This window comes from Tubulanus polymorphus, chromosome 7 (genome assembly GCF_964204645.1).
Source record: "Tubulanus polymorphus chromosome 7, tnTubPoly1.2, whole genome shotgun sequence".
Lineage (NCBI taxonomy): Eukaryota > Metazoa > Nemertea > Palaeonemertea > Tubulaniformes > Tubulanidae > Tubulanus > Tubulanus polymorphus.
The window spans coordinates 21102454-21117556 of record NC_134031.1 but is presented as its reverse complement, the minus strand read 5'-3'; the positions used below and the strand labels follow the sequence as shown (position 1 = coordinate 21117556).

The following is a 15103-nucleotide window of genomic DNA, read 5'->3' as shown; positions in this document are numbered from 1 at the left end:
TAAAATAGGGAATGTCCCTGTTATTTATTTGGTTGGTAAATTTTGTTTGATTTTCTGATTGAGTGTCCCTTACAGACCCACCACACCTGCTCGGAGCGAAACAGGGGGTGTGATTTTGAAATCGGAAATCGAAGTACAGAAATAGTTTTGTGATCGGCGGTCGAGTTTACATGTTTTTTTGTTTAAATCAAAGTACATGATTGGGAACTACGTTGTTAGCTGGTGCTCAATTCACCTGTTTTCTCAAAGTGCCGAAAACAACTTTTATTTTTTGTCATGAATCAGCCAGCGTAGACGTGGTTTGTTCTACGCAAAACAAAACCTTCTTTTGCGAACCAAAGGTGTGCACTTGAAGAAATATTCTTGATAGTTACCCCCATTCGGCGTAAGAAAGAGTGTAACTTATGCGTATCGCATGTACGTTTCATTACGATAACAAATTTATATAAATACTATATAAATAATTTACTCCACTGTGATTATGTAGTTTGATAACTAGAGGAATAATAGCCTTCCTTCGATAAAAACACGGTACAACGCGCTCAGAAATGGAGATATTTGTCGCTATTCGGTAATCAGATTGTATCAGTGACGTTTCCAACTAACACGTAAAATCTGAATGACCTTGAATGCGATGTGCGTGTATTGTGAGCGTAAACTTAGTCTGGCCCGACCCATCGGAGAAAGTGCTCGCCGACCGATTTCGCCTCTTATTGTGAAATTGGATAATTTTCATAATTATGGTGTTGTTAGTCGAGTACGTCCACTTGTCTGAAAGCTGTATACCTCCGATCCAGCTGAGCCGAGCGTCAGTTCCAGCCATCCACCAAAACCGGAAATAAGTGCGCAGGGCTTACGCCGTCAAATAAGCTGCAGCGAGTTGTTTCATTGAAGACATTTTCTGTACAGTTGAGCGGTATTCTTAGATTTCCTACTTCCTAGAGCGTAAGGGCCTACAATTCAGCTTCAGAAAAATCATTTCTGTTATCATACCGTTAAAAAATGCATCATGAATATTACAAATATGCAAAACATCTCTTAAGCCTAACAACGATATCCGCTTATGTTTTGGTGTCATGTTGCTTCTACTCTGCGAAAACAATAAATGTAGGATCTATCTTACTAGAATTCACTGTTCTTTACACAGACATCACCTACCACTACATTCAGGTAATTAAACCGGTTATTAAATTCTGTCAACAAAATTTGATAGTTTTTAGATCGGAACAAAGATAATTGCGATATCTTATATTTCAGAATGTACAAGACTTTGTTCGTTGCTTTGGCCGTCTTCATGGTCCTCGGAGCCGTCACCGCTGAAGGTGCGTAAATTAATTTCTTATTTTCGATCTACGTTTGAACTATGTAGTTTGTTTGAAATTCACGTGATGATTCCTCAAATTTTCAGAGACGGAAGTACATATTGCCAGAAGAGGTGTACCATGTTTCTGCCCAGGAAGATTCGGTTTGGGCCAGGGAACCTACTGGCTGATCGGCGGACCAAGCAGCAACTGTTGCAGCTGGGGTATCGGCAAATGCTGCAAGAACTAAATTATTTTTAAATAGCCAACAAATTAGCTCATCATTAGATTATGAAATTATAATAAAGTTTGCTATGAATAAAATGCTATGTTGTTAACCGTAATTCATTTTGATACGACTGGTTTGTTTCAATTTCTGTGCTCGAGACTCGAGGCACCTCGGGCTAAAATATAATTTTCACACCAGTTACGGAGCATTCAATCATTTACAACACGGAAAATACACTAATAGCATATGACATAATGTTGTGGAAATGCAATGTTATCAAACGTAGTTAATTTTCAAGGAGCTTTCAATTTCTATTTCTACTTTGTACTCGGGGCTCTGAGTCCAAGGCAAACTTAGTTCCTCAACGCTTCACCAGAACGACTTGAATGCAGTCCACATACGGTTTATAGGTGGCGCCACTCCCAAATCGAATTATGGTTTTCACGAGAATGTGCGAACAAGGAACGATCTGACTGAAATAATAAACCACGTGTACAGAAGATTTCAAATGTCACGATTTTCATTGTCAAACTAGGTGCAGTTGTTTTTGTATATCCCGATGGCAGCTGATTCGGATTCCAAGTTTCCAATTGATAGCTATAGTCGAACTCAACGAAATCGACTGAATCAGTCGTAACTGCGGTGCGGAAATGGTCGACCACGCGATCGTACGATCGTTGAAGTTCCGACACAAGCAAGATGGCCGTTCGGTTATAAATTCCGACCACTGGTCGACTTGATACGAAAACCGAATTTAGCGCTGGGGCTGGCGGAAGCGAGTTCCGGAGTGATACTGGACCCCTGGCAAGCAAGGATGGCCCGCTGACTGCGAATGCTCGCATTAATCGGTTAGCACAAACCGTTTCAGTTTGTAGGGAAATCGTCTTAGTTCACTGATACCGGTTCTCATAAACCGTCCGGTGTCTTTGTTAAGGCGTAAACCCATGATTTTCGTTTAACCGATTAAACCGTTCACCGCGCCGTGTTGCAAATCGGCAAACGGCCGGAATTTTTCAGAACCCGGATCAGTCGGGCGCGGATGAGGAAATTTCCGCTGTCAGTGACTCAAACCGCCTTTTCGTTCCGTCGCATTTGTTCTACGGCAAACCGGTTTATGACGGAATAAACCGATTTCGAAGGCGCAGAACCCGCATAATAGACTGGTCGCCTGTCTGGCCGATTTATCAAATCAGCGAGACAGGTGGATTTATAAATCCGAAGCGATTTGCTTAGATAAAAACGCTTCCAGTCTACCGCATTGGACCGACAACCAGTCTAGCAATACCCTCGATTGCCACAGTCAAGCGTACAGACCGGCAACCAGTCTGATAGGAGCTAGACTGGTTAGCGGCTTTAGCCGTCTAGCTAGGCTATAAAAACCGTTCAACAAGTAGGCCTGGGCCTTTATCTGTGAATGGAAATGATTAATTTTTACACACAGAAAGCTTTGGATTAATAATAAAATACAAAAATATTCAGAGGAAACCCATCACTAGGTGGTGTTGCGGTATATTTCGGATTCGATGTGGAGCCTTTCTTCAGCTGACGATTTTCTCGATTTTTATACCTAAATAATGGTCAATTACGTGAATATTGTAGTTTCGTGTTTATTACTCTTACCAGAGGTTCTCAGTGATTGTACTTTTCCATTACATAAAGTAAAAACCGATGTAAAACAACGATTAAAACCATTAATCGGTAAAAGGTAATTGAAAATCTCTTCAATTCAATGCAATGGGCGAATTATATTGACAATTCATAACTCTCATGAGATACCACTGACAAATCTGATTATTACATTCAAATCGATGAAGTCTTTAAATAGTAACATTCGCTTCCTTTCTCAGCAATCGTTCACAATATTTAATTCTAAGGGTAATGCCCACAATGCCCACAATGAAAGGATATTTAATCTCTATCCCATTAGATTATAGGGGCCTATGCAGATTGAATTCTGCCTCCATGCAATGCCTCAGTAAATACCAGCCTCTCAAGTCTGTTTATAAATTAGTGTCAAGGTCACTTCACAAGCTGCAGTCTATGTAAGCTTAGTTCTGATTGGCTGGCTTGTTACTATCCAAGCCATTCACAGTCATATGACCTAGGGTTAGGGTTAGCTGGCAGTCCTGAGTGGCTGTGATGTCCCTGGTCACCTGACCTAGGGTTAGGGTTAGCTGGCAGTCCTGAGTGGCTGTGATGTCCCTGGTCACCTGACCTAGGGTTAGGGTTAGCTGGCAGTCCTGAGTGGCTGTGATGTCACTGGTCACCTGACCTAGGGTTAGGGTTAGTTGGCAGTCATGAGCGGCTGTGATGTCACTGGTCACCTGACCTAGGGTTAGGGTTAGTTGGCAGTCATGAGTGGCTGTGATGTCACTGGTCACCTGACCTAGGGTTAGGGTTAGCTGACAATCATGAGTGGCTGTGATGTCACTGGTCAGCTGACCTAGGGTTAGGGTTAGCTAGCAGTCATGAGTGCCTGTGATGTCACTGGTCAGCTGACCTAGGGTTAGGGTTAGATGGCAATGATGAGTGGCTGTGACATCACTGTTCACCTGACCTAGAGTTAGGGTTAGCTGATAGTCATGAGTGACAGTGATGTCACTGGTCACCTTTTACCCCTCAAATTCTAAATATCGTGTCTCTCACAAGATTTTGTATCCCATCTTTATTCAAAGGTTCTTTCTATCCATATCATGAAGTGCTAATGAGACAGAATTAATGCGTTGAGTCGTTTGATAATGTAATTATAGTACTTGCTTTGATTACTGTTGTGAACTCTTCTGGATTGGCATTTTATACAATTGTCTTAGTTGCCTTTTTAGATAGATTAGTTTAAACAACGGTTATAATTGGGTTATATTCCCTGTTATCATCCCCAAATGTCCAGACCCCTAAACGTTTAGAATGATCCTGAAATTTTTTTTTGAAATTTCTGAGTGAAATTTCATTTGTTGTAGTTGCTCTTATATTTTGATTGCAGATTTTCAGCAACTGATGCAGATAACAAGTTTTCATACTCAGTTGGTATATGTACGGATGCTGTTAAAGATGAAGCTCCTTCAGACAAAGCCGGTGTTGTGCAAACATCAACAAAAGGTGGAAGTAAAGTAATTGTCGGCCGATATGACAATGCACAGATTATGATGGGTGGTAGGTAATATATAGTATATGCGTTCAGTAACAAACCCTCTTGAGATCATCGGAATCCCATTCGACACTAATTGAATGGGGATCATGGTTATTCGTGTTAAATCTGTGGCTGTAGGGCACAACGGATATTGTCGTTACCTGTTTCTGTCCATTCGGAATACTTGTTCCCATTCTAAACGATACAGGAATATTCATTTTGATATAGGGCCTATACGATGTATGGTATATTGATTTTGGGGTTAATCGCATGCAGTATTACTAGTAAGCGGCCGTATTGGATCCTAAAAGATACACTGTTCCTAATGATCTGAAGTATTTGTTTTTGCCAACCATTGTGTGGGTTAAAAGATACAATTGTAAAGAACCAATTTGATTAATAGTAATTTATAATATATTTACACTAATGTTATGAAAACGAAACATCAAAAACTTTGGTCTACTAGTAGATATCAGGTACTCGGATATATAGGGACCATCAAATGACAAGTTCTCATTATTATGTCTATGTTGAGGTTGTGAGTTTGAATGGTACAGAGGAGAGGGGGTTAACGTATATTATAAATGAAGAATTTGTATCTGAACTAATTTCGATGATTAATGCTGATAACTATTTGCTTCATTTGATAGAGTCGTGGATATTTTTGGAGTATGACCAGGGAATGAAATATAAGACACACTGTAACGCAGAAAGTCGTCGAGCGAATATTATGCTGATATGTGATTCAACCGAAGAACACGTAAGTTACAGAAGTGTTTTTAAAGCAAACTCAGGTTGCACTAAACTCCGATCCGACCGTCTGTCATTCAATCTTATGTAATAGTAAGTCAATTTCTATAACACTGTTTTTACTGATACAATGTTCGATGGCACTTTCCATTAAATTGTTATTATTACCCCCCAGCCTAGAACTAAACCGTTTATTAGTCATCTCTCCCCGAGGAGAGGTAATATCCGAGCAGCTACTAGAGGCGTTCAGGAGTCATCTATCAGGCCAGGTACCCATTTACTCCTGGGTGAAGAGAGGCAATGAGGATATAAGTGACTTTCTAGGGGACACTACGGTAATGTACAAACCCATGACCTGGCTTCTCAGAGCTCTAACCAATCGCCCACATTGTGAGCTCGAGTCGCTGATTATTGAATCAAGACTTGTATCCAGGAATCTGTACCTGACCCAATCATAACTGTAGAACGATATCATTATTTTTGGTTCACGTGCGATGAATGGTTTTTATGAATGTATATTTTTTACGTATATCTTTGCAGGGATTGTTGCGAATAATCGAAGAAAATACGAATAAATCGCAGCAATGTTATTATTTATTTGAGTTGAGTCACCGAGCGGTATGCACCTCATCACCTTCTAATGGTCTCAGTATAGGATCAATAGTAGTTATATTGTAAGTATTGTCAGAAGCAACAGTCTGTTCCTAATCCTCTTCTTTCTCTGCCAGAAAGACGAAGTTGCTCATATAAACTTTGGCATTTAATGTGTATGCAATTGCCAAGAAAGAAAATGTCAGCAGTAGCAGTCGGGCTGCTGTGTGACTAAAATGTGTTCCAAACTCTCAAAATGCATCGGAATTCAACCCCTAGCGATTAGTGCTGAGCCGGCAGTGTTTGATTGTCGTATTAAACCAGCTCCACCCCATAAAGCACATTGATTTCTATATAGCTTCTTTAGATTGATGAATGTAGTAACTCCTCTAAATTGGTCCATATTTTGAGTTTGGTCTGTTTATAAGTGGAATAGACCAAACTGTGGCTATTCTGGCTGGGTTCGTGCCATTAAGTTCAAGTCCCTGTAAAGGGTAGATACTCATCTTGCGATTCAAATATTTGCTGACAAATTGGAGTACAAAGTCAAGAATGTGGTTTTAATAAATTTTCTCTAATACTGGAAAATATAATTGTAATTGTTAAGATTGGGTGAGCAGATGTTTTATAATGGGTGGTGGTTTTCTTGGCTTTCAAATCTATGGATGTAATATACATATTGTGCACATGGTAAAAAGTTATTGATTAATCCACCACCACCTGTCTGTGAACTGCATTCTACTGCATTCCTATTATCATATCTTACTCTAGTATTCATTATGAGTGCCTTATCTGAAGTGGCTAGGAAACTAGAAGAACAGTCGCCACTGACCCTTTGAATTCTAGCCCTAACCTTGATGATGTGTACGCGAGATCATAGGCTCTCATTGAAAAAATCACCAAATTTGAAACCCTGCCTGATAAAATTTTGTCATGAAGTGATGCAGACTTGTTGTTTTATCCTGTTAATCATTACTACTGTATCCCTATTGAATATTAGATGTTATTTCATCATCTTTTAATTGCATTTGAAATTCTATGTGATTGTTTTCTGAAGACCCAAAACATTTGATATAAGCCAACTTTTTGAGTCCGGTAAAAATTGCAACATTTACTACTGTGCTTTGTAAACTTTTGCGAGGATTGAGGTTTGGCAGCTGCTAGAAATCATTTCAATCATGAAATTTTTGTAATGTTTGTTCTTGAACATGTTCAGTATAGATTTAAGATAATCAAATAAATAACTGCCAGATGTTTGGCATATGTCATCGCTAGGGATTGAGTACTGTATTATTGATCACTGAACCCTATGTGTGTGCATCGGCTTCCCAGCAAAAGGATTACCTGCTAATGTTTTCAAATATTTTTTATTGGATCTCATGTCATACTTTTTCAGGTCCACATCTTCACTGCTCACTCACTTTATATACTTAGTTAGGGGTATGCTTTGTGGATGGTCTGACCTATATGAATATTTGTCAGCATTATGTCAAGATTTAACCCATTAGCACTCGGGAATTTCACTATTTAGTGTCTATTGCTCCTTAGAGCTTAACAGTCAAAGCATTGTGTTAAATAAAAATGTATTTTCTTAGAATTTGAAATTTTATTTTTCAGATTTACTGTAATTTCGTTAGCATATTTTTTGGTTGGATTTCTCTACCAACGTTTCGTAGTTGGAGCCAAGGGTTATGAACAAATTCCAAATTACAGTTTTTGGAAAGATTTCGGCAATTTACAAGCGGTGAGTACCGGTGTGTGATACATACTAATGTCTATTTCAACTTGACTTGAGAGCACATCGAGTTGGCCTAGCTCAGTCAGTTTTGGTGGTACATATTTTATTAGGACTGGCAGTGGACCTAAAACATTGATTTTTAATCCATTCTTCACTGCATTGAAGGATTGCACTGAAAGGGTTTCATGAGAGAAAAGAGACCTCATGATTTGAAAGTTAAACAATATGTTTCCATGCCTACCTACTGAAGTTCGGTGTGTAGGCATGGAAACGTGGAGTCACTTATCTCTTTTCAATGAAGACTTTTTGGATATCCTTCAATAATACAGTTTACGATGGATTAAAAGTCAATGTTTTAGGTCAACTGCCGGTCCTTCCTGGTCCTAATGTATCACGTATGTACCACCAAAACTGACCGAAGTAGGCCACCTGATGTGCTCTCAAGTAAAGTTACATATTCTAGTTAACTCATATCTCACGGGGTTGCATCAATAGCAATGAAAACAAAGATGATATTTATGAAATGGGCCGGTAATAATTGAATTAATTCTTCAAACAGGATGGTTGTGAACTGATTTGCCGGTCTGGACGAGTCACTGAAACACGAACGTATAAAGGAATCGGTGACGATCAGCTTCAACACGATGACGACGATGACGACCGAGATGATCATTTATTACCGATGTGAGCCCTGAACATACGCATTGTTTATATCATCATCAGAATCATCAATAATCCTCTTAGACTCGTCAATCCTAATCCAGGTGCCGCCTAGAACTATCCTTTACACATTCATCATAACTCACTGAAAGTGCACGAATAAATTGGCAAATGTCATACATTTCTAGTCAATTTGTTTGTTCATTTTCAATTAACTGTCTCCAGGTGAGATCTAGTCAGTAACCGGATTGTCATTTAGTTTCACAATCAGATATTTATATACGTCTATTTGGCGTCCAATTATAAAAGCTAGCGTCTATTGATTGCCGGTAGTGAGTTCACCTGAACACAGCCTGGAAGAGTTCACCTGAACACAGCCTGGAAGAGTTCACCTGAACTCAGCCTGGAAGAGTTCACCTGAACACAGCCTGGAAGAGTTCACCTGAACACAGCCTGGAAGAGTTCACCTGAACACAGCCTGGAAGAGTTCACCTGAACTCAGCCTGGAAGAGTTCACCTGAACTCAGCCTGGAAGAGTTCACCTGAACACAGCCTGGAAGAGTTCACCTGAACACAGCCTGGAAGAGTTCACCTGAACACAGCCTGGAAGAGTTCACCTGAACTCAGCCTGGAAGAGTTCACCTGAACACAGCCTGGAAGAGTTCACCTGAACACAGCCTGGAAGAGTTCACCTGAACACAGCCTGGAAGAGTTCACCTGAACTCAGCCTGGAAGAGTTCACCTGAACACAGCCTGGAAGAGTTCACCTGAACACAGCCTGGAAGAGTTCACCTGAACTCAGCCTGGGACAATGATGATAAAGTAGCGAATGTGTGAAAGGTTGTTCTACGCAGCAGATTGGTACATCCTCCCTTGCAAGCAAGGATTAGATCCAGATAGCATTGACACTCATAATGAACCCCATTTCTGATAATCTAATAATGATATTACTTTCTGATGTGCACACAGTATTCTGTAGCACTGCCTGTCTGTAAGGGAGGATGTGAAATACAAAGATTTTATAATAAAGACTAGTTTCTATGAATTTATGATAATACAGTCAAGTCCACTTGATTCAAATATTCGGGGACTGTTTTAAATATAATGCAAATTAAGTGAAATAAGTAAATCCGGTATGTTTGTCACACAAAGACCCTGAAATATCTTCAAATTACACCGATCACCAATTTTAACCAGCATGAAGCTAATTGAAAATACCGAAAAGTGAACATGATCCTATTCTGCCAGCCGCAATTAAATAATCATTGTTGATGCGTGCTCATGATGAAACTCATTTGTACCTTGTAAAACTGGTAATCGATGATTATATCGGTTCAAGGTGCCTCAAAATACGTTTACGCTACATTTCAATTGACTCAAAAATGTCGTATGAATACAGTGATTAAACAAATCTTTGATACAGTGAATTAGTTCTTTTGAAAGGATTGTAACAGGTCTGAAAGGACATATAATAAATGAATGTACGCGTACAAACAAGCTGGAATTGACTTCACATGAGAACAGTCCTCATTTTGATTGACTTTAACTTTTCATGAGTTTATGGTTTTCCTTATTAGAGTAGTTTCTGTCTTCTGTGCTAACAAAATGATATGTGCTACATGATTTACAGTCAAACCGCTTAATTCAATCAGTTTGAAATCCGGATATCATTTACAGTCAACCTATACATTGAATGGATGTAAAATATTATGTTTAATGTGGGTTTCTCATAAACCAGATCAGTCTGAAGTGATCTGAATTAAGCGGGCTTCACTGTAGTGCTTAAATCTGAATTAAACCAGCTTTTATACATAGAATAGGAATTTGACGTAAAGATCTGTATCTACACCAGGCAGAGCGTTCTAATTGCTGATTGCACATATTAAGCCAAGCTTAAGTCGAATTATGACGCGGTCAGCTCGTCGTAAGAGCAGCTGTATTCACACGTGATCCCTGATTGGGGATTCATTTGTATCATGATATTACGAGCATTCGGGTCAAATACGACTCGACCACAGTCGAGTCTAAAAGTCATGTGACGCAACACTCGTCGCTGATTGGCTATGATGTTAAGATCGGTTGTGCAAGATAGAACTTATTGTATCGTTACGATACAGCTTATGATCGGTCCGAGATGATAGTAGTTGTGGTAGTTGTGGTAGTCGATGTTCCCGACATCTCGGACATGAGAGTGCTTATGATCCGACAATCTGATCAAATCTTAGTCGACATGAGCTTGGCTTAAGTCACTGCACTTCTTAAATTGTGATAAAATATTTATTTGATGAATTTCTGTGCTTATCTTTGTCATTGTTGATTCATGACACGGAATAGGTCTGATTTATGAACTGAAGCTATGACTTGCGATCACACGGAGAAGATTTGGCCCGGACTAGACCCTAGTAAAATTTGTGGAATTTCTTTTCAAATTATCTCCAGTACGTTTGGGTATTAGTGAGCACTGAAAGGGTTAATCTGTAGTAATTAGAATACAATGGAAGCGCATTACAACACAAACTCCAGGATGATGATCCATTGTTGTCGATTACAATCAAACAGATTTCAGTCTCAAGATTAGAATTTAATAATATTTGTGTTTGTGATGCTTCGTTCACGCTACGGTCTGTGTTTATACCCTTTATACAGGTGGGTATTGGATGATTTTTCACTGACTGATAAAATTATGCTTATTATTAAAGCCTTGTCTTGATAATAATATACCCCGAGTTTACCATGTACAGGCAGCTGGTGCACCTGGTGTGTCTGGGATAACTAAACCACTAACCTGGTGGCATGTAATCTCTGGATTAACTGGCGGGCGGGGCCTGGTCCTTAATGCACGTATCAGTTCACAGCCTTGATCCACCCCTCTTAACATTTTCAGGGCTTGATTAGATGTTTTTTAAAAGTGAAAATAAATGAATGTACTAAAAACCCGAGACATCAATCATTTTATCGTCACACTTCAAAATTTCATACCGGGTACCAGTCAACTCTGGATAAATAAGTTGATGTTATTTTAATTTTTAATCAACCAAATGTTTGTAATAGGGGATCAAAAACTTTGGCTGACGATTGAATGGTAGATTATCAGGTGTTGAATGTACAATGGCTGAAGAGGGTGAATGATACCTCGATATGAATGGAGTTTGTGATAAAAATTCATTTAACTCTGGTTCAAATGTTCTTATGACAATAAGTTCTTTTGGTTCTTTTTGTATTGTGATTTAAATTACTGTGCTTGATATTCTATGTTTCTATATATTTCTTGTTTTATCACCTATCAGGGGTTTAGAAGATGAGGAAGAAGTTGATGTGTATCATTATTAAAAACAAGCAGTGTGAGAGCTCATCACTTACTGAGTCCAAATACAACATTCCCTTTACTTCATATTTTCCTCGCGAACTGACGTCAAAAGAGGCATGAATTTGAGGACCATTCCATGAGACCTGTTCAAGCTTGCGCGATCAAGCGACAGGCTTGATTTTTTGTTAAAGAATCCTGTAAGGTATTTAATTATGATACATAGCATAAATTTTCTTGTTACTACAAGCATCTTGTTTATAATTGAAGGGCCTTTTACCGTTGGGGGGCAAGTCATATTTTGAGAAAATGGCAAAAAACATAACTTATTTAGCTACCTATCTCTTCGCCAACGTCTCTGCACATCATGATGTCATATAATGGTTTTAACTAAACCTCATCATCAGAGAAATGAAAATACACAAACAGCGGTATATACCGGTGGCTGTTTCTCTACTGAACTCCTAGTGTTAATGCAGCTTCTGATTCAGCTAATCCTAATCTTACATGTGTTCAATGATACAAGCAATCAATAAACTTCAACCTCCCGCTTAATCTACATTTTGATCTAGTTGGGTCTTACCTTTTTTTGGGCCACACCATAAATATACGTGAATACAATGTTGATGTATTTCATAAACCGGATCAATTTCATCGGTCCCAAATGATCTGGATTAAAGCGGACTCTACTCGAAATCTTTAGAGAAATAGTTGAGACAATTTGATGAACATCATTAGAAGAAAAACCCACAATATCGATTCAAGCAGCTGTTATATTTTTTTCTTCCACCCAAGGATTCTGTCCTCGATAATACTGGGTAGGCCTATTATATAATAATGGTTTTGGCCATTTTCTCAAAATCACTGAAATCTCACTTGTCCCTTTATTCCACTAGACCTGATGCATTGAAGGCTTCTGGAAAGATGCCCCAATAAGTTTTTGTTATTTATTTCTAGATGTCCTTTCTTTTCTTTGTAAAAAGTATTACTCAAGGGAAAATATGATTTTTCAATCGGTGTAATTTTGTCGTTATGTAATCCACAGATTTCAATATATTGAATCATTTATAAATTAAATTGCTGATTAATGCAGTTGAACTTCGTTGATAGAATAATGAATAATTTCTATCGGCCAGATTTTGTACATCAAGCCCGATTGAGTCAGGTTTTTTTCAGCTGGATTTCTGAAGTCATGGATATTGAATTTTTTGGAACATTTTCTACATTCGCAATGCTAGATTTGTTCTTTAAGTCAGATTTTCACTTATGACAGACAGAAATCCCTGTAAGATTTGACTTAAACTTTACTGTTTATACCAGGTAGTTTGATGTAGTGTATTTGGTGTATAATAGTTCCTGCGCAGTTTGGTACGAAGCCCGACTAATGAAGTTCATCTGCATCTATGGGGGCCGAGTATGGGCCTAACTGGTTTGGTATGCCATATTCATTTAAAGCGCCAACCAATTTGATAACCACATAGGCTACAGTAGGATCCGTTGGATCATTTTGGGACCAACAAAACTCATTTGATTTATGGGAAATCCGGATTAAAAATAATTTTCTTGTATATTAATGAACAAATGCATGGATACGCATGCACGGTTCCTAAGAGGAAATCTGTTAGGTTGTGATTGTTTCGTTCATGATACAGTACATTTAAACGTTTTCTATTGTTGTGTGTCCTTGATTTAATATTCTGGAAGAAGAATTTTATATGAAGTATATAGTATAATGAATTTGTAAATATCACGGAGAAGGGATGAAAATAAAAATATTGATACATGTATTTTACGACGATGTTAATTGAACTCAATTTTCGTTGATTTGATGGAGGCTATTTTTTATCTACACAGGATTTCTGTTGAATAAAATATGAATGAAACCATTTTCAGGACTTCACCGCACAGTTGCAAATCATGCTTCTATAGACAGTGGTCACGCTACTCTTTCACAGTTTCAACCCCAGTTTCACTAAAAGGATTAAGACCTAAATCGATTTAAGATAAACTGAATTAATGAAGAAATTGAATCAATTTCAAGAGTTAAACTGTTTTATGAAACAGGGCCCAGACGTCGGGTTTAAATTCAACAATGTCGCTGCAGGCTCCGTGATCCATTTGGTGGTTAATCTCTTAACTGTTTTTTTTTACCCTTAACCCACCATGTTTATTCTCGGTCAAATTAACCCCTCCACCATAGGAGTTAAACCCTTGCTCTGTACAGAAACTTTAGAAGGGAATTTGGAACATTATTCTATTGCTGCAAGAAATCCTGCAGACCATTTCGACTGGTTTGGAGGGAAAATTCAAAATTGAGATCATTGATGATTTGGCCTTGGTTAGAGGACGATGAGATGATGCTTCTTCTTGAAATATATCTTTTACATGTATTTATTTATTTGCCTTTATGTTTCATTAGGTCTGCGCGGTAAAAGTGGGACAGAACAGATAGATAAAACACATACTACGATTTTTAGGACAGTCAAGAAAAAATCCGAAAAATGAATTGTTGACGTTTTTATTTATACAAACTCAAAAATATTACGGATATTGGGGTGTACCGGTAACACTTCTTAGAATCAACAAATATAACTCACTGAGAGTAACATAGAAATTACACACATTATGTAGACTTAAATTAGTGCATTTATAGAAGCTGTAATTTATTTAAATGTATAGTTTTTCTACAAAATGTAATTCGGAACCAGTAAGTGGCGCCACCTCTTCACAACTTGTCAAAGTACACTGTATTGTAGAATGTGTCATGCTCGAAGCCACACACGTGTGCGTCAAAGGAATTCAGCGGCAATTTAAAAGTTAGCGTGATCATCAAAGGCCTGCATTCGTCGCGGCAGTTATCGCTGCTAAGAGTAAGTTTAGCAGGTCATTGGAATTATTGAAGTGGCCAGAAAAGCGTGTCAGTCAGAGCGTTAACCGATGAATCGTGTCGTCTGTTGTGCAATCGGTTGATCCTCCCTCCAACACACAGTACAATAGACGAATAGTGACTGGTGTGTGCAGTACTGGGCCGAATACCAGGACACGCTGCCACCAGTTCAATCACCTTTCTAGTAATTTAATTGAAGTATAATGTGTAAGCTGACCTGGAGATACTACTATAGAGGTCGATGCCTGGAAATAGAAAAGTTCAATATCCCATGAAAATCTACTCCTTGCTTGGGAGTTGAGTTGATCTTATTGGGTCCAGTAAAAAATGAATGAGTAAAAAATACTACAAACACAAGCATTTTGGAAGATAGTTCATTAACCCTAACCCACAGATTGTCAAGCGTACCTGACATATTTATTATTGATTGATGATGAATTTAAAGCGGAACTCTTATAGTTAGCTGTGTGCAGGGATCCAGGGGGTGATTTGTTGGGGGGGGGGTGTGTCCAGACT

At 38.6% G+C, this 15103-nt stretch overlaps 2 protein-coding genes across 2 annotated transcripts; both read left to right on the top strand.

Annotated features, from left to right (window-relative positions):
• The first annotated feature begins 1147 nt into the window (after positions 1–1147).
• Positions 1148–1625, top strand: LOC141908955 (delta-stichotoxin-Sgt2a-like). The gene is made up of 3 exons (XM_074799262.1): positions 1148–1170; positions 1258–1322; positions 1409–1625. Exons 2-3 carry the CDS (start codon positions 1259–1261, stop codon positions 1549–1551), a joined length of 207 nt encoding a protein of 68 aa, XP_074655363.1. The 5' UTR covers positions 1148–1170; position 1258; the 3' UTR covers positions 1552–1625.
• A 1437-nt stretch (positions 1626–3062) lies between these two features.
• Positions 3063–13512, top strand: LOC141908375 (cation-dependent mannose-6-phosphate receptor-like). Its single transcript, XM_074798407.1, has 7 exons — positions 3063–3235; positions 4511–4680; positions 5308–5417; positions 5948–6081; positions 7616–7742; positions 8296–8420; positions 11684–13512. Exons 1-7 carry the CDS (start codon positions 3105–3107, stop codon positions 11724–11726), a joined length of 840 nt encoding a protein of 279 aa, XP_074654508.1. The 5' UTR covers positions 3063–3104; the 3' UTR covers positions 11727–13512.
• Positions 13513–15103: the final 1591 nt, after the last annotated feature.

What these genes read in the sequence shown, in the direction of transcription:
- LOC141908955 (XM_074799262.1), top strand. Translation starts at nt 1,259, where the DNA reads ATGTACAAGACTTTGTTCGTTGCTTTGGCCGTCTTCATGGTCCTCGGA. An exon ending in CGGAGCCGTCACCGCTGAAG is followed by an intron (nt 1,323 to 1,408) that starts GTGCGTAAATTA and finishes TCAAATTTTCAG; the next exon opens with AGACGGAAGTACATATTGCC.
- LOC141908375 (XM_074798407.1), top strand. Translation starts at nt 3,105, where the DNA reads ATGGTCAATTACGTGAATATTGTAGTTTCGTGTTTATTACTCTTACCA. An exon ending in AAACCATTAATCGGTAAAAG is followed by an intron (nt 3,236 to 4,510) that starts GTAATTGAAAAT and finishes TTTTGATTGCAG; the next exon opens with ATTTTCAGCAACTGATGCAG. An exon ending in GTGATTCAACCGAAGAACAC is followed by an intron (nt 5,418 to 5,947) that starts GTAAGTTACAGA and finishes ATATCTTTGCAG; the next exon opens with GGATTGTTGCGAATAATCGA.